Genomic DNA, 18,601 nt, shown 5'->3' with positions numbered 1-18,601 from the left:
CGAGGCGGCGCCCCGAGTCCCACCGAAGGACGGTCCTCCAAACATGGGTTTTAGTTTATGCTGGCTCCGTCGTCGATGATTCCACTGGACGCAGCTCGATCCTGTTTGTGACGCCAGGTAATGTTACAGAAATTAGAGGGTCACTTTAATCTGCAGTTTATCAGTGGGTGATTTTTAAGGTCGGATCAGCGATGTGCTCAAGAGCAGCTCCCTGAGACGAACAGTTTATTTTGGAGAGACAGAAATATGTTACCCACCGCATACTTGAGAGTCATTTGGCTTTTTTTCCACATCATTTTAAAGTGGAGAATCAGAGCTTCCAAACAAGGTGCCACTTGTGCAAATCAAGCAAATATTTTCAAAGCTATGACTTGTTAATGACAAGGGTGTGGCAAACTGGGATTCTGAGATAATCACCTCTAAAGTTTTACCCACATTTGGTTCATTCAGCTAGCTCCCGGAATGCCAATGGGGTCGTAGGACAATCAAAGCCTCATGGCTTCTTAACATAATGCTGAATGGGTCAATCTTGAACAGCGTTGAACAGCATCAACAACGCACAACTATATTTGTTTTTAAAAAAGGTTTATTTAACAGTAGGAATATACATGTTTTCTAAAAGTGGAATTATTTTGGAGTTTAAAAGTACGGACAACACAACAAAATGTAGAGTCTATCAATAATATGAGTCTCGGAAAATCTAACGTCTGAAATCTGAAAATCACCAACCTCAACGGACTTCATCACGTCATCAACTTCTTCCATTGTAACATCAACGGGTGTATCGTTGGTCTCCTCCAGTGGTTCTTCAAAATATTCAGTTTCATCATTACATTACATTTACATTTAGTCATTTAGCAGACGCTTTTATCCAAAGCGACTTACAATTGTTCAAAGACCGACGGACGCAGCCATCAGGAGCAATTAGGGGTTAAGTGTCTTGCTCAAGGACACTACAGCATGCTAGCAGGAGGAGCCTGGGATCGAACCAGCAACCTTTGGATTACTAGAACACCAGCTCTACCTCCTGAGCTACCACCCCCATCATCATCGTCACATTCAGGTTGAAGTCCACTGTTTGAAATGTTCTCCAAGTTTGGGATAATATCAGATTCAGCGTCTCTGTTGGAGAACTGACTATCATTGCAGAAAATGAAGTTCAACATGCGCTACCCACAATGACTTGGATCTATTGCCCTGGTCAGATAAAGGTCCACGATATGATTTAGAGCTTCCTCCACCCGCTTCTCCTCATCCATAAAGACACAAGGGAAATGAAAGTTTTCACAGACAAGTGAGCCGGATCCTCATCTTGTTTACGGAATTGACGTCAGTGACGTCAAAAATTCTTACTCAATGGTACATGCCCCCTCCAAAACGATGTCTCCGTGTGTGTGTAAAAGTAGAACGATTTAATGGTTAAACTATCAAAATGGTTTCTCATTGTGACTTCACATCACATGGAATATGGATGAATGATGTTCACCTGGACATTCTTCAACGTTCTTCTACTTGAAATTGTGACAATTGTAGATCGATATTGATCGAATTATGAAATGACAAGACCTCTTAAACATCCCAGTTCTAACGAGACCTCAACCATATCTGAGTGTTCTACTGTCGTGTCTCAGTTACTTTTAGCCTGAAAAATGCTGAGAATAAAAAAAAAAACCCTGAGCTGAGCGGCCCTAATAAAGAATAAAAATAATTCCAGTAAAAGTAGTAAAGAAAAAAAAAATGGGGCCTGTAATCTACATACTTTTGTGAGCATGTATGTTTTATTAGATCATTGGTTATATTATAATATAACCATGTACTATTAGTTGTGATAAATAATGGAAATTTAAAAAGTAGTATTTGTTGAGTAATAGTTAATGGTTGATACGAATGTTTCCTTCCTACAGGATGTCACCACACGATGGGGCACCAAGCAAAAAAATGATAGAGGGTGCTGGAGCAACTCCCAGCCATAAGACGTGTCCTGGTTGAAGATTGATAACATGGTGGAGGTTTCTGTGTTGAGATCCAGGGATTTTTAGGTATTGGATGTTTCTGTGTAGGAATCCATTTATGCAGAAATGAAGCCAGTGGCTGATTTCACAGATGTTCTCTCAGGGGAAAAATACATCACTGTGTCCTCAGTAAAGCCTGTGTTTGAACTTCGTAAAAGGCAAACTTTTATCCCCAGAACGTAATGATAATGAGGAATGAGGAAAACTTGCAGGGTATTGATGGAGAAATACAGGCCACCTGAAATCCAAGACCTCCTGAGAAAGGCTACCATCTTAGATCTGAGGTATCATGTTAGCATGGAGGATGCAGAGGTCTTCGATGATGTCAAACATCAGCTCTTGCAAGAGCTACTAGACATGAAAGCGGAATAAGGAAGTGGAGGAAGTGCCAGTGGTGAGAGCTGTGGTAAAGCTGCAGGGCGAGATGATGGATCTGAACCTCCAGCACCTAAGAAGAACAGGCTGAATAACCTCCTCAAGAATAGAAGAGCCCAACTAAGTCAGACCCAGGCTGGGGTGGTACCAAAAAGAGTGCAGGTTGATGCAGAGATGAACAAGTTCCTCCAGGAAGAAGCACTTAATGCGTCATAAGATCCCTTGATCTGGTGCCGTGATAATCATTGAGGATTTCCTTTGATAGCCAAGTTAGCTCAAAACCAGTGTACATTTGTGCAACAAGCACTAGCTCAGAGAGAATGTTCAGTCCAGCTGGCAACATTGTTACCCCAGAGAGATCCTGCCTTCAGGCCCACAAGGTAAACATTTTGGTGTTCCTTGCTCGGAATCTGCCTAACAGTTTGTGGTGTGGGGATGGTGCGGTTTAAGCAGCCACACCTGACCTGGAATTAGGGACCCAGGATCAGAGTGACTGCATACCTATTGCTGGTTGATTGGTCTAACGAGCAACAGGTTAAAACCCCCATCCCCACACAAACTCAGAGAGGAGGGTCAACGGGCGGCCCGAGCAGAACCTCTCTCCCGACTCCCGGCAACAGCCTCACCCAGGGGGTCCGGCAGAGGACCGGGGTAGATGCAGCCGCAGCAACCACAGGTAAGCTCTGGCAGCTAGCTTCCCCGTCCAGCAGCCTCCGCTGGCACCATCCAGCAGCCAGGCCACCCCTCCAAGCATCCCCCGCAACAGCTTAACCGGGCCACGCCTCCAAAAGCCAACACAGCAGCTCGAGATCCTAAGCTCCAGAAGAGAGGAGGGGAGTCTGCATCATTGCCCTGGGGGAAGGAAGCTGGTGGACCATGCTGTTCTGGGGAACCGGAAGAAGGGGATCAGTTCATTTTTTTTTTTCAACATTTGTTGGTTTAAGGTATGGGAACCCTTCCCGAGTCTGGTGTTTGATTTATTTTAGGTATAGTAACCCTGGGTCAGAGTCTGTATTTTTAGGTACAGTAACCCTATGTCAGAGTCTGTATTTTCGGCGTTCTTTTTTGTTCTCTGCTTGGTTGAGGGTGTGGGGGAGGTAGGCTTCGGTCAGGTATTCTCCCTGGCCTCAGTTTGGTGTCAGGGGCATGTAGTGTGGTCATGGTGTGGTTTGAGCAGCCACACCTAACCTGGATCTAGGTAATTAGGGACCGAGGATCAGAGTGGCTGCATACCTGCTCGTTGGTTGGTTTAATGAGCAACAGCTCAAAACCCCTGTCCCCGCACACACTCAGGAGAGATGAGCCCTGTCATGACCTGTGTCCATCTGCTCCAGGGATTGTTCTATCAAGCCCACTCTCCACAATAAACTTAAACAAACAGTAAAACAAATCTGCAGCAGCGCGCTGCCATGTTGGATCTGTACTCACTTCTGTGTTCTCGAGGAGAACTTCTCGCTAGATCACAGCATGCTTTGATTGTTCCGTTAATTGTTTATTTTGAAATCGTACTGATTCAATATTTATTAGCAATTAATTACAGATAATATAATTATACATTATAAATGTTTTTTAATAATTGTTTAATGAGCATGCTCCGCTCTCTCACAGCATGCTTCACAGATTGTTCAGTTAATTGTTTAATTGAAATTTATTGACGCAATTCTTATTGGCAATTTATTACACATAAAATACAATAATATATTATGAATGTTTTTTATTAATTGTTATTAGTCTACTTATCTCTTGTCTACCCCTTGGTCCCTGGCTCCTGAATCTTCAGATTCCCTTCCTGCCCCTGAGTCATCCTCTGGAGCCCTGTCTTCAGCAGTCGTGGTCCCTGAAGTCTCCTGCTTTTCCCAGGCTTCCCCAGTCTCCTCAGCTCCAGCTTCTAAATCCAGGCAAACAAGAAGAAAAATAGGAAAAATAAGAATTTAATTCAGAGGATATCAAAAACAGAAGAGTAGGCAGTCAAAAAAGGCAGGTCTTGAGTCTAATCTAACTGAACTGGAAAATCTATTCTTGCTAACAAATATACACTGGTAGGGGACTAAACAAACTGGCAGAGTAGGAGACAAGATGAACTGAAACAGAAAACAACTGCTGAAATGTCTGGATCTAGCCTTGCCTTCTTGACTTAAATACACAAAGATGCAGGTGAACACAATTAACTAATTGACACGGGTGAAACTATTAAGGAAAACGAGAAGAATAAAGAAAACAAGGGAGACTTCTTAAGGACAAAAGCAAAATTACACACGTCGCCCATCCATGTAGCTGAGTGTGTTTAGCGCATGGCACCCGGATGTCGGGTTGGGCTCACATCTGAGTGCCTTGCGCTGAGCACCCTTGGCTACGTGGATGGGCACTCGCGGCTGGATGGGGCATCTGGTCGGCTGTGGTGGGGTGGGCCTTGACCTTGCGCGGGCCGTGGGTGGGCGTGGGGGCCCTGACAGCTCGCCTGCGGGACAGGCATTTCTGGCAGGGTGTGGCTCTGTCGGCGCGGGACCTGGCTCCGGCCCTGCGGCTGCGTCTTTTGCCTGCACATAGGGGTGGGATGTATGTGCACCTCAGGGGTGCGGGGTCTCTTCACGCTCTCTGAGACTGGGTTATGCTCCTTGGGGCAGGGTGTAGGGATTGCACTGCAGGCTTCCGGCTTCACTGGGGGCAGGGGGTCTTCTATGGCTGCAGGGTGGGGTGCTCATGGCTTTCCTGTGGCTCTGGGGTGTCTGTACGGCTGTGGGGCTCAGGGGTGGCTTTGAGGCCAGGGTCATGGGCATCCAAGGCTCATTGATGTGTATGGGGAATGAAGGGTAGCCTTTTTGTTCCGATTCCACAGAAGAGCTACTGTAGCATGAATTGCTGAAAAGTTAATGCTGGCTATGATCATGTCAACAGTATTCCCTGATGGCAGTGGCCTCTTTCAGCAGGAAAATGCGCCCTGCCACACTACAAAAATTGTTCAGGTATGGTTTCGGGAACATGACAAGTTCAAGGTGTCAACCTCCAAATTCTCCAGATCTCAGTCCAATTGATCTGTGGCATGTGCTGGAACAACAAGCCTGATCAATGGAGGGCCCCACCTCGCAACTTATAGGACTGGAAGGATCTGCTGCGAACGTCTCGGTGCTAGATACTACAGGACACCTTCAGAGGTCATGTGGAGTCCATGCCCCAATGGGTCAGAGCTGGTTTGGCTGCAGGAGGGGGACCTACACAATATTAGGCAGGTGGTTTTAAAGTTGTGACTGATCAGTGTAATTCATTACATGTCACGGAATCAATGTGGAGGATACTTAGCTGACAACATGAAAATAAAAGTTTGGGAAACCCTGGGCTAGATAAAAAATAATTAAAAAATGTTCAGTCAAGCGATTTTCTTTTCACATAATCACCCACCTCAGACAAAATGTCAGATGCTCTGTTGCTGTGATCGCTGATGGAAATTTGTCCTCACCCTCATGAGCCTTGGTCCAACTCTCCCCAAGAGACTGTCAAACTTCTCCCTTCTCAGCCTGAAGTAGACCTGGAAACAGTCGTTGTGGAAGCATAGCTCCTTGACGGGTCTGAACTTCCCAAGCAAGTCAACGTAGTGAGTCCTAAGCTGCGCGTCTCATCTAGCAGACATTTCACCCAGGAGTCCGCCAAAACTTGTTTCCTCGTCACTTTGTTACAAATGACACACCCCCCTTTGCGGGGCAGTCCCTCCTTTGCTATTTCCCATCCCCGAGTATCTAGTTTCAGACTCCCCGCTGTGTGCGCCAGATCAACCATTTCAGTGCCGGTTTCTAACTGGTTGCGTAGTCACACCCAGTGTCTTTATACATGTTTTAATTTTGGCTCTGACTGATCAATTAAACTATTTCATAATTACCCACAATATGAATGATAGTAATGTACATAAATAAATTAATGTAATGTATACTGTAGTATACGCATATAGTTTTGCTATGAGGATTAGTTCATTCTGTAATGTTATAGTTATAGTAGTATAGTAATATGTAGTATGTTATAGTTATAGTATAAGTATTTTTTTTCTCACAATTCCCTCCTTGGACACCGTCAGGTGTCCACAACAAAATATGTATAATACAATGAAACAATTCTGCATAGCATGATGTGCACAGTGCATGGCTCCAGGAGTGATTGGCAGGGAAAACCCCATTTGTCTCAGCAGGAAAACCTGCCAACATCTGTATTATTGATCATGTGGATGGCATTCCTTCACCACCTGGACCATTTACAATAAAAGAGCAAACTAGCACAGAGTAATTTCTTAGGAGCAGTGTCTCCCTGGGTGTGATACTGGATCTTGCAGCTTTTTAGCTCTTAACCTCATGCGAGGTGTGCTGACTTTGCCGTTGTGATCTTCTCTCTTGAACCCTGGTCAACTAGATGCAGTCATCGTGGACGAGGATGTCGGGGGTCCCTCCTTTTCCGCTTCCCAGCCTTCGTCATAGATATCATCATGGTGGCGTGTGAAACAGAGAGTGTAGGGGTTCAGCGGGGGGTCATGCGCCATGAACCACTTTTTCCAGAATTGGTAGGTTTCAAAAATGTCACCCAGCCGGTGACTTTGTAGGCAAAAACCTAGCCCAGTAGACGAGTGTGGGGTTGGAGGTGGTTTCAGGAGTTCCACCGAAGAGTATATGTTCGAGGGGTATTAGCTCTTCTTTTGGCTCAGAGAAACGAACTTCCAGACTGCGGAGGCTACATATCACAGATGCTCCTGTTCTTCGGAGAAGGTCCCTTCCAATTAGGTTGATGGGCGGTCTGGCGAGAGAGGTATTGGTGTCTGAATTCGTGAGGACTTATCTTGGTAGGGAGGGGTATGTGAAGGGTTGGACTTGTGTCATCCCAGAGAATCCAACAGTCCGTAGTTTCCGAGTGGATAGTGGGGGTATGTTGCCGGCCAGGCTCTTCAAGCAAGACACGGCTGCGCCAGTATCTACCATTAGCTTGACAGTGATTCCTTGGATTGTACACGGCACTACTGGTTCGGCATTTAATTTTGTCTGTACCACCACTTCCATGTCCCCTGGGTGCCTCTATGCTCCGTGCCATTCCTCCATTCCGTAGATGGGGAACTGGCCCTCGGGGGGCGGGGCGTCCATGCGGGGTCCTCTTCTTCCTCTCTTAGGGGGGCAGTAGGATCCTCTGTATAATTGCTGTGGTTGTTGGTTCTGGGGGCATTCCCTCGCCCAGTGGTCACTATGGCCACAGATGAAACATCCTGTATTTTTTGCGGGTCCTCCCCATCCTCTAGAGCAGGGGTACCCAAACTTTTTCCTGTGAGGGCCACATAACTTTTCCCTCTGATGGGGGCCGGGGTCAGTTTGTAACAGAAAAAGTGTGACGATCGCAGGGGGGCCTAAATGTAAACATTTATTGTTTTCCAGAAAGCCACACATAACCAAATATTAATAACTCTTTTCGGGATCTTCACAGAAAAAAAAGTCAGGAAATAAATAATAACACTATTAATGAAATAAATAACACTATTTATGAATTAAATAATAACCAAATAACCCTCTCTGAGATCTTCACATAAAAAAGTCAGGAAATAAATAACTGAAATAAATAATAACCAAATAACCCTCTCTGGGTTCTTCACAGAAAAAATAAAGTCGGGAAATATATAATAACACTATTTATGAAATAAATAATAACCAAATAACCCTCTCTGGGTTCTTCACAGAAAAAAAGTCCATTGAACATTAACTTTCTGTTGTGCCGTGCACAATCTTAACAGGTAAAAGTTTAGCTTAGTTGTCAGAGCAGAACCTCTTACTCAAATGACTCATATGAGCAGTCTCTCAAAGTTCTTGTGTTCCTTCCTTATAATCCTTTTGTAGGTTCCAGAAGGCTTGTAGACACAGCTGTTTGCAGCTCTCTCTCATCAACTTCGCTGTGAAAACCACAAAGCAAGCAGGCTGAGAAACCGAACTAAGTGATATAGCACCTACACAGCACAATACATTTCACTACCAGTATGGTTGTGGAGAGGGATTTTATCCCAGTAGATTTTATTATGATTAAATTTGTTTATACTCAGAATGACTCATTCAAGTCAGAAAAGTGAGCTTACCTATGTATGTTCATCAGTGTGAACTGTGGGCCTGCATCTGGCTGGTGAGAAGTTGAATGTCAGGTTCCATTCTAGTCACAGCCAGTCTCAAACACTGATGATCTCATCTGAGTTTTCAGGTGTTTCATGTGTGAAAAGGTTGCTCGCAGATATACGTGCTGTCAAAAAGTGTAAACATCTTCATTGCGTGTTTTTTTTATGTTAGGGTACGTGTCGTTTGGGAGGGCGGCATAGAAGTCAATGAGACTGTTGGGCTTGAATGCGTCTTTCAGAACATCACAGTTCTGTAACTCGGCCACTCAAACTGATAAGAAGGCTGGGCTTCATCGATGTCGGCAAGAAATGGGTTCTGGAAAAGACGGATTTCTTTTGCATTAACATGTAGTTGCCGGAATCGCACACCGAACTCTGCCTTCAGCATTTCCAGTGCTTCCACACACTTTTCAGCTGGGAACGGGACCGCTGGGTTCTCTGCAGAGAGGTTTTGGGTAGCAGGGAGATGGATGAAGTTGTGCTTTTTTCACTTGTTCCAAAAGCAGCGCAAGTTACACCTCAAATGCTTTTATGTGAGAATACATGTCGCAAATGAGTTTCCCCTGGCCTTGTAGCTGCAAGTTAAGGCTGTTCAGCATTTCTGTCACGTCTGTTAAAAATGCAAGGTGCCATTTCCGTTCTGGGTCAATCAGCTCTGGCACAGTTTTGTCTTTTGAATGAAGAAATGCGTTAATTTCGGGTAGCAGCTCGTAAAAACGTCTCAAAACTCTGCCCCGGCTCAACCATCGGACCTCTGTGTAGTACAGCACATCGCCGTGCGCAGACTCCAGTTCAGACAGGAATTGTTGGAACTGCCTGTGTTTAAGTCCTTTTGCTCTGATGAAGTTTATGCATGATACCACAACCTTCATGACAGAATCACACTTCAACACTTTGCAGCACAGTGCTTGCTGGTGAATTAGCAGTGGACCTGTAGCGGGGCGGTGAGACCCTGTTCTTCCGTCTCCCAGTTCATGCGTCCTATTAGACCCCGAGACGAGCCCACCATACTAGGAGCCCCGTCAGTTGTGATGCTGGCAAGCTTTGACCAATCTAGGTCCAACCCGCCATGGTTTGGCATACTTTGCCGAAAATATCCTCCGCCGTTGTAGTCCCTTTGAGACTTTGGAGGGTTGCCAGCTCCTCGCAAATCTCAAAGTTTGCGCTAACTCCACAAATAAAAATGAGCAGCTGCGCTGTGTCTTGCACGTCCGTGCTCTCATCCAGTGCTAATGAAAAAAAGTCAAGTCTTCTGTTACAGCTGGGCATATACATTACCCCCGATTTCTTCAATGCGTCCGATGATTGTACTAGCCAACAGACTCACGGCATCAAAGACATCTTTCTTCTCGGGACACACCTCTTCCACGACGGCATTCAAACATTTCTTGACAACTCTCCATCAGTGAAAGGTTTACCGCTGCTTGCTATCAGTTGAGCAACCCGAAAGCTGGCCCGAACGGATGACTGGTTCAGCTGAGCTTGGCGTACAAATGTATTCTGCTGAGCTAACAGTCCGCTTTTAAGCTTTGAGAGTTTGTCTGCTTGCATTTGCTTGGGTTTGTCTGCTTGCAAGTTATCATACTTGTCTTTGTGACGGGATTCATAGTGTTGGCGCATATTGTATTCTTTGAATACCGCCACCGCCTCTTGACAGATGAGACAGCCTTTTCTTTAGATTGAACAAAAAAATAATCGTTTGACCCCTGCAGGTTAAATACCCTGCATTCTGAATCAAAAGGTTAGGTAAGAGTACCTATATGAGGGTATGAGGGTGCGGGGGCCCCTGGATGGTGCCGCTGGGGATATTCATAGGGAGTCCAAGCCTGCTGCCATTGGGGTAGATGCGGGGTAGGCGGGGGTTACAGTTAGGGGCTGTGGTCCTGTCCAATGTAGTGGCACGGTTTGAGGCGGGGCCTTTGCTTCAGGGGTGGTGACTACTGCTTGCACAGTTGCTTTCTTCTTTTTGTCCGTATTGACTTCGTCTTCCAGTTTTTTCACCTGCATTTTTAGTAGTCTGGTTTGTATGGAATCTTTCTCCAGGAATTCGTCTTCTTGCTTTTTGATGTCTTTCCAGGTGATGGATGAGATAGCTCTCCCACTCTCTCGGTCATATCTGACAGTCCAACTGTGTCTGCGAGCTTCAGCCTGACATCTCCTGGGAGGCCATTTTGGACCATCTGCATGTACATGGGGAGACCCACTAGGCAGACGTCATGACGTTCTCCAGTGCTATCCCTCCTTTGCTCCTTTGCTCGTGTGAGGTAGGCGTGTGGTTCTTCCGTTCTATTTGACAGTCCTTCCGTTCTATTTTTTTTAAATCTCAGGCCCGCCAGGGCCACTGTGTTGCGTCAGGTCGGCCAGGTTTCCCTCATGGCTGTCCATATGTCATTCCGCATGGGGTCGAATGGGTGCTCGTCTGCCATGGTGAGGGTTCTAACTTCTCTTTCCAGGGAGGTCAGGGCGATGTTTCCTGCTGTGGTGCAGAGAATGCCTCGCACATCTCCTAGAGCTAGTTTGTCAGCCGCTGTGTGGTTTTCGAAGATGCCGATCCATGCTGCAGCCCCTTTGTCCAACGACAGAACAAATGTTTCTGTTCCGGCTAGGCCGGCCTTTAGGGGGAACAATGGTGCGGGTTCTTCATTGCTGGCATCGCCACTGGACCAGTCAGCGTCCGGGTCAGAAATCGGGTCTTCTCTCTTGGTGGCAGACTGCTGTTGTTCCTCCTCTCCTTGTCTAATTTTCGAGCGGGTAACCATCCCTATTGGTGACGAACTTCTGGCTTGGCTTTTGGATGATGATATAAGGGTTCATTTTCTTCTGTTGTCGTCTGTGTACTTCCGCTTCAGCCAGCAGTCGTTTTTCCTCCTCTATCACCTTGGTGCGGTTTTCTGCTGTCAGGGAAGTGTCTTTCGGCCACCACCCTGCTTTGATCCATTTTTGTTCATATTTATGGAATTTCCCAGTTTTTTATCTAGGGCAATTTGAGGAGATTTTCATACACATACACACAAAAAATCTCTATCACACACGCACAGACTCTCTCAAACACACAGACTCTCTCAAACACACACATGCCAGCGGTCTCTCTCACGCAAGAACCCTTCTTTACTCACACATACAGTACCTCTCTTCACACACACACGTGGTACCTCTCGTTGCGCACACTCTCACTCACACAGCCGGCAATACTATTTTATGCTTAGTCACGTGAATTGGGACTTTAACCCTTTTAATATTTGGTTTCTCTAAGAACCGGGCCTTCTACCCCTAAATGCTTGGCTTCTTTACTATAAAATGATGCCGGACCTTTCACCCTTAAATGCTTGGCTTCTTTACTATAAAAATAATGCAAGGCCTTTCACCCTTAAATGCTTGGCTTTTTTTTTACTATAAAAATAATGCCGGGCCTTTCACCCTCAAATGCTTGGTTTCTTTACTATTAAAAGAAGGCCGGGCCTTTCACCCTTAAATGAAATTACCGACTATCGACTACCCTTCTGAAGCATGAGTTTAACATTTTTCATTGCCAGACATCACTCAGTTTAGGCACACTGGAGGTCTTTTCAACAACCAGGCCTAAATGGGATTTGGAATTACTTCGCGAGTTAAACACTGTTCATCACCAAAATGTAGCTCTGTTTAGGCATACTGGATGTATTCTCAACAAAAAGTACGCAGAATTACTACGCAAGTTAAACACACAGCCGCTTCGAAGGGGGGGTTGCTATCCCGTTCTCTTAACTTACTTTACTACTGTTCTCATCAAACAATCCAATTTCTCCTCTCCACAATATTTAACAATTATTATTCATGCATCATTCAACAATACATCCCCAAAACCACAAAGTTGTTCATCCAGCCTTAAACAGTACAACACTTCCACCTAGGATATTCCTATCTAATCTATGCAGACTTAATGAAATGGCTTTGCTCACCTTTTAGCGGGTACCCATGGAAGTATTGCAACCGTTCAGGCTTTCGGAACTCCTCTGCAGTCTTGTAATGGGATCACGTCGGGGTCACCAATTTGTCTTTGTCCAAAATTTCCAAATCCGGAATGATGCGATGAAACGGGAACTTTACGGAGAGTTTATTGGATGGTTTGAGAATCTACCAAAAAATAAAAAACTTTATATGTCAACGTAGTGAGTCCTAAGCTGCATGTCTCATCTAGCAGACATTTCACCCAGGAGTCCGCCAAAACTTTGTTTCCTCGTCACTTTGTACAAACGACACACCCCCCTTTGCGGGGCGGTCTCTCCTTTGCTATTTCCCATCCCCGAGTATCTAGTTTCAGACTCCCCGCTGTGTGTGTGCCAGATTAACCGTTTCAGTGCCGGTTTCTAACTGGCTGCGTAGTTACACCCAGTGTCTTTATACATGTTTTAATTTTGGCTCTGACTGATCAATGAAACTGTATTTCATAATTACCCACAATATGAATGATAGTAATGTACATAAATAAATTAATGTAATGTATACTGTAGTATACACACATATAATTTTGCTATTGAGGATTAGTTCAATCTGTAATGTTATAGTTATAGTAGTAAAGTTATATGTAGTATGTTATAGTTATAGTATATGTATATATTTTTTTTTTTTTTTCAAACTTGCACTTACTTCTCAACAGGACTAGTCCTAAGGCTTTCTTTTGAAGCAGAGGAACATACATTGCAAGACACGTCCTTCTTCTTTTCGCAACTACAAAAACCTGCCAGTCGCCTAGCAAACAAATGTCCGTGAGCTGCATGCTGTACTGTACCAAGTGGCAAGCGCTGCGATCGGTTCGGTGATTCTCTGCTGGTCAAATTTCCACGGCTGATACTGTGCTCATGTATTCGTAAAAATGTTACTTAAACCCGATACCAACGTAATGTAATGAAATGTAATGAAAATTACGGTTGTTTATTGGATAAATATTTTATCGCCTGAAAATGTTGCAAAATTGTTTGTATTTATCGCTCTCACTGCAACGGAGGCTCGTCTGCTGTGGTTGTTCATAGTGCACAGGCTCCGATCACAATGAAAAGTTTGACTCTTTTTTTTGGGGCTCGGTTCTGGACGAGTCACTCAGTAAAGAGTTGTTCGATTTGATCCAGTTGGTTTAATGCATGGTGAGTTCCAGTGAACAAGAGTAAGTAGGGTCGGTCATTTAATTATTTATTTTTTGCAATGATTGTAATTTATTTTGGAATGGCAAGTACTATATAAATATATTAAAAGGTATATTTGCACCTAAAAGTGAAAAGGACTTTCATTTGAAGTTTGAACTAGACATTTCCATGTTAGTTATATGTCACATGATGTATTTGTCATTGACATACAGCAGATATACCCAATGTTTGATTATGAACATACAATTGAATGAAAATAAGAATTGGCCAAAATCGGAATCGGCTGATTAAAAAAAAATAATAATAATAATTAAAAAAATCTGAATCGGCCAAGGAAATTACAATTGGTGAATCTCTAATTGTTAAACATGTTCGGTAACTTTACAAGATGATGCATTTCATAGGGTATATCCTAATAGGATCGATTTGTATATTGCATATAGCTGTAGTAGCTTGCATACGATGTGATTAGTCTTGTAGCGTGACGGCTACGGTGTGAATAACCCATGGAGTCATTTCGTTGCAGTAACTCAAAAGCCACGGAGACTCGCTGTTACACTATTGTGGTATTAAAAATATTTTTCCAAGGTTGGCAGGTGTGCGATACGATGGTGCTACAAAAGTTGGAGAAGGAGAGAAGTGAACTCCATGTGTCGGGAAAGTGAACACAAGTGCCATTCCTCGTCCATGTCAAATTGTAACACGTGTGTAGTTATTGCCCATTTATGTTAGTATATCCAGTATCCAGTACTTGTTATCCTTGGTGAAGAGGGGCTGGTGTTGAAAGGAAGATTTCTGCAATGGATCTAGCCATGCCTAATTGTCATTTTAATCATTCAATTCAATCATTTTTTCGTCTCCCTCTCTGTTTGGCACACAACAGCAGACAATCCTTTGGCCTGTACAAAGCAGGGTATTTCGATGGCATGCTGGAATCATTTCAAAAATAGATTATCAAAGACTCTTCAGGCCAACTTCCATCACACCAGAATGTTGGCTATCAGCTAGTCCTGGTGCCATATCACCCGGCCAGGAACAAAATAAATCATAGAATGGCACTAGTTTCCATAGCGAGCTATTAATGCAAAAAGTAAGCTTCACCGCAATAGGCAGTGGCAAACATCTAACTGAGTTTTTTCTGCAATGCCATTTCCATCGTAGACTGACTCCAATCGCTATCCAATTACACTGTGCTAAATCATATTGCCTGCCAATTTAGCAGGCAGCCTGAAGGAGTGAAAGATTCACTCAACTGGAGTTTTTGCTGAAATTTAAAACAGTCATCAATCCATGCTCAAGACCGAATGTTTACCCTAGCCATTTACTAAAACAGAATTTTAAGTCCAGTCCTCACTAACATTGTATTGATGCCCTTTATTATGCTAGGCCATCCAAGGGTACTCAAAGGGAGTATTTTGCATAATATCACATTATGATTTGAATTTTATCCAAAGCAACATACAGTTGAGTACTTTTGTGTTAAACTGTCTGTCTACATCAGTCCTCTTCAGCAAAGTCTTAAATTAGTAACATAATTGATTTTGGAACCTAACCATTGGTTGAAGGTACAGAGCTCCTTATAACCGGCTGTAGGAGGAGCTTTTTCTTCAAAAATACCTCAACAAATGACAATTCAAGCATTTTTTCACCACTATGACAATAATGTTTAAATTGACATTTCCTCAACAAATGACAAATGCAATGTTCTTACTATTGCATTGTTCTGGGCTTGAACTCCTGGATTTAGAATCTGCAGACCTATTTAGAATGTTTAACTCACTAACAGAATCTTCCTTCCTCTTTCGCAGTGTGAAGCCAAAAAGTACTGCTGGTATATCGGTGGCGGATACCCCATCTACTTCATGTGCGTAATATCTGTTTGTCTTTTGTCCATGCTAAAGCTAGATCTTAGCACTGTTGGAGCTGGCTAAATTGTGTTACTCCCTGTTCCTTATAAGCAATAAACTATGAAAAGAACATTCCATATTTTTCGACTTTTTTCCCATCGCATTTTATGGAAAGTATGCTCACTTTTGAGCTTGTCACCCCAGTGCAGCACACATTTGATGTTAATGTGTTTTTAGAACTTGACCTTCATTTAATCAGCTGTATTCAGGGCTTGAAAAAACATCCGCCAACCCGCCAAATGCGGGTAAAAATAAGCTGTGGTGGGTAAAGCTGTCAAATTCAGCCAACTCGGCGGGAGATTGATTTTATCACGTTTCTAAATGAGATGAAGCCCCAATTTTAATATCCTTCTACAATTCCCATGAACTCTGTGTTATGAGGTGTCATATAACCATTGGCTGGCTCTGACCTCTGGGTCACATGAGATGTGACATAGAAACTCGAAAGCATTGCATCATTCGACGATTCGTCAATTTCTGACGGGTCTGACTTCACTCAGTCTATGACACACTCACGTAGCAGCATTCTCGAGACTTTAAACTCCTAATTGTGAAACTTATCAACTTTCACTTGGTAAGTGAATTAAGTCTTGAGTCTTGTGAGTCTTGCCTTTCATTTTCAACCTTTTACTTTAAATTGTATTTGCATTTGGAGTCTGTTTGTTTATTAATGTAGTGAGATTCGTTTGAGTTTATTTTAGAGAAGTTTTGTTTGTATTTCACACAGCAGCTTCTAGCTTGAATATAACACGCTTTATCGCGGAATTAATAATAATCTTTAAAATCAATGCGTTTCAACCCTAAAATAAGTAATCTATAAAAAATACATTAAGGCTTTGATAGGAGGAAGGCGGTGCCAGTTGTTCTCCGTGGGTCCGAGGGAGAAGCCAGGGACAGCAGCAGTGGGTTCGTAGTATTAACCCAAGGAGGATGCAGGAGATTTCAACAATCTATATTTTTATTTATTGAGCTGTTTCTGTAATAAAGTGTTATTTGTGGTTCAATTATTTAATGAAGAAAAACATGCAATGGATATATTCTTGTACATTTGATAAAATATATTAATAGCTTAATACCTTACATAAATAGATTGATTGCTGTTTGCATAGATACATTTCTCTACTACATAAATATATTGCTTGACCCAAATTGTGGACTCTAGTCTCCAAGCTTCTTGCTTCTTGACTCCAAGAAGCAAGGAGACCGGTACGTTAAACCCGACCACTAAAGTTTAAAAAACTACTTCCCAAATATGAAGTGAAATATAAACCCTATTTTATTACATAAGTGAGGTTACATTTGTTGTAGGGGAAAATGTATTAGTTTGTTAGTTTAACCCTGTAAGCCACGTTAGGACCACACATCAGTGATTTTAAACACAGTATGTGGTTGATTCACACCAGGCTTGGTAATTAAATATTTTCATTAAATGCATCTTTTGAACTGACCTCTATGGGAATTTCGGAGGCATTTAGCAGCCTCGTGACATGCCGCTTTCACAACGCTGATGCTTCTCCTTGGTGTGACTTTCCATATTGATTAAAATGTCAGTGTATTTTAAGTGTTGATGTGACGCTGCGTGTGTGTGTGTGTGTGTGTGTGTGTGTGTGTGTGTGTGTGTGTGTGTGTGTGTGTGTGTGTGTGTGTGTGTGTGTGTGTGTGTGTGTGTGTGTGTGTGTGTGTGTGTGTGTGTGTGTGAGAAATTGTTTTGAAGTGACGTGTTTTATCAGATGTTATAGCTCTTATTGTACAAATATATATGTTTAAAAGGATGCAGTGACTGTAGTTTTACAAAAAGGCAAATGAACCAACACAATTAATAGACCACAGAGATAACAAACATTTCATAGCATTAGAAACACAATAAGTCTGAAAACATAGATCACCAGTGGTTAATCAACAGCTCTTAGTGGAGGGGGGGAGAGCCTCCGCCTCCTCTCACTCCCTCTCTCTCTCCCTCCCTTTCTCGGTAAACTGCACTTTACCGTTTCAATGATTTTTCCTGGCAGGAAAACACTTTATAAAAAAATCCTCTGTCATCAATGTCAAACGCAATTGATGGGGTTGATCACCGATAGACAATTTAATCGTAAATCTACCCAAGCCTAGCACCCATTAATTTTGTTATGAAACAATTTCTTCACACTCTTCCTCCTTCTTTGTGACTGAGCAACTGCACCCATTCACATATATGTTTGTATCGAAAAATCGAGAGATACTTTTGCTTTGAAACAACAGTTCTATGAAGGAGGTGTAGCCCCTTTGCTCGACTGGTTTTTCAATGGTCGATGCCGATATTATGAGAGTGGGATGGCCAATATATAATGCTGATATGATGATGTTGTTTTTTTGCATCTGATTAAATACGACTAATAATAACAAATGAGACACAAAATTGCTGAACATAAATTAACATTTATTTAACACTAATGTTATTGTCCACATTGTCTCTGTAGTGCACTTATTTTACATAAAAAAAAGTTATTCACTAAATAAATGTCCACAGGTAATCAAAAAACAAAACTTTGTAAGGAAAACATGAATGAAAAATAAAAAATTATGGTCAGGAAATAGTCTCCCCATTGCAGAAGTGCTGGATTTATTGTTTACAAGTAAAATATTTACACAAAAACATCTAGTTTCTAGTGAATTAAGTCCCATAGCAACGGAAAGCAACAGGGAGATGTGTGTCGCGCCACGGAACAGTGGGGACACACAGGGGACACCACGTCCATAGTGCCCTTTTTATGTGCCAGGTTTTTGCTTTATTTATTTTTAAGAGTGAAAGCGTGAAAGCATCGACGTAGCGGATCTACACCATCGGAACCCCTGCAATGGTGTGCGCTTCTGATCTGCGCTCTGCTGTGCGCTCCATTCCGTTATTGAACTGAAACTTAAAAGAAAAGTGTTGTGTTTAAAAAAAATTGTTTCATACAAGTTAGAAAACTCACAAAAATATATAGATCTAAAATAAAAACACAGGAAAACCGGAACGCACATGTGGTGCAGTAGTCTGGAGGAGGGAAAAAAAAAAACCTCCAGGTTGCGGAGGCTGCCACACTTGCCATT

The 18,601-nt window shown here is 43.0% G+C and overlaps 1 protein-coding gene across 1 annotated transcript in view; it reads left to right on the top strand.

Annotated features, from left to right (window-relative positions):
- The window catches only part of vopp1b (VOPP1 WW domain binding protein b), a 95,840-nt gene that overhangs the window by 31,844 nt on the left and 45,395 nt on the right, over positions 1-18,601 (top strand). The window contains exon 2 of the mRNA XM_080020578.1: positions 15,434-15,489. Coding sequence (XP_079876704.1) covers positions 15,434-15,489 — 56 coding nt within the window. The remainder of the gene's footprint in view (positions 1-15,433; positions 15,490-18,601) is intronic.

The sequence above is a fragment of the Zeus faber genome, assembly GCF_960531495.2.
Source record: "Zeus faber genome assembly, chromosome: 19".
Classification (NCBI taxonomy): Eukaryota; Metazoa; Chordata; class Actinopteri; order Zeiformes; family Zeidae; genus Zeus; species Zeus faber.
The sequence above is the reverse complement of the archived record's forward strand: the minus strand, read 5'-3'. Positions and strand labels throughout refer to the sequence as shown.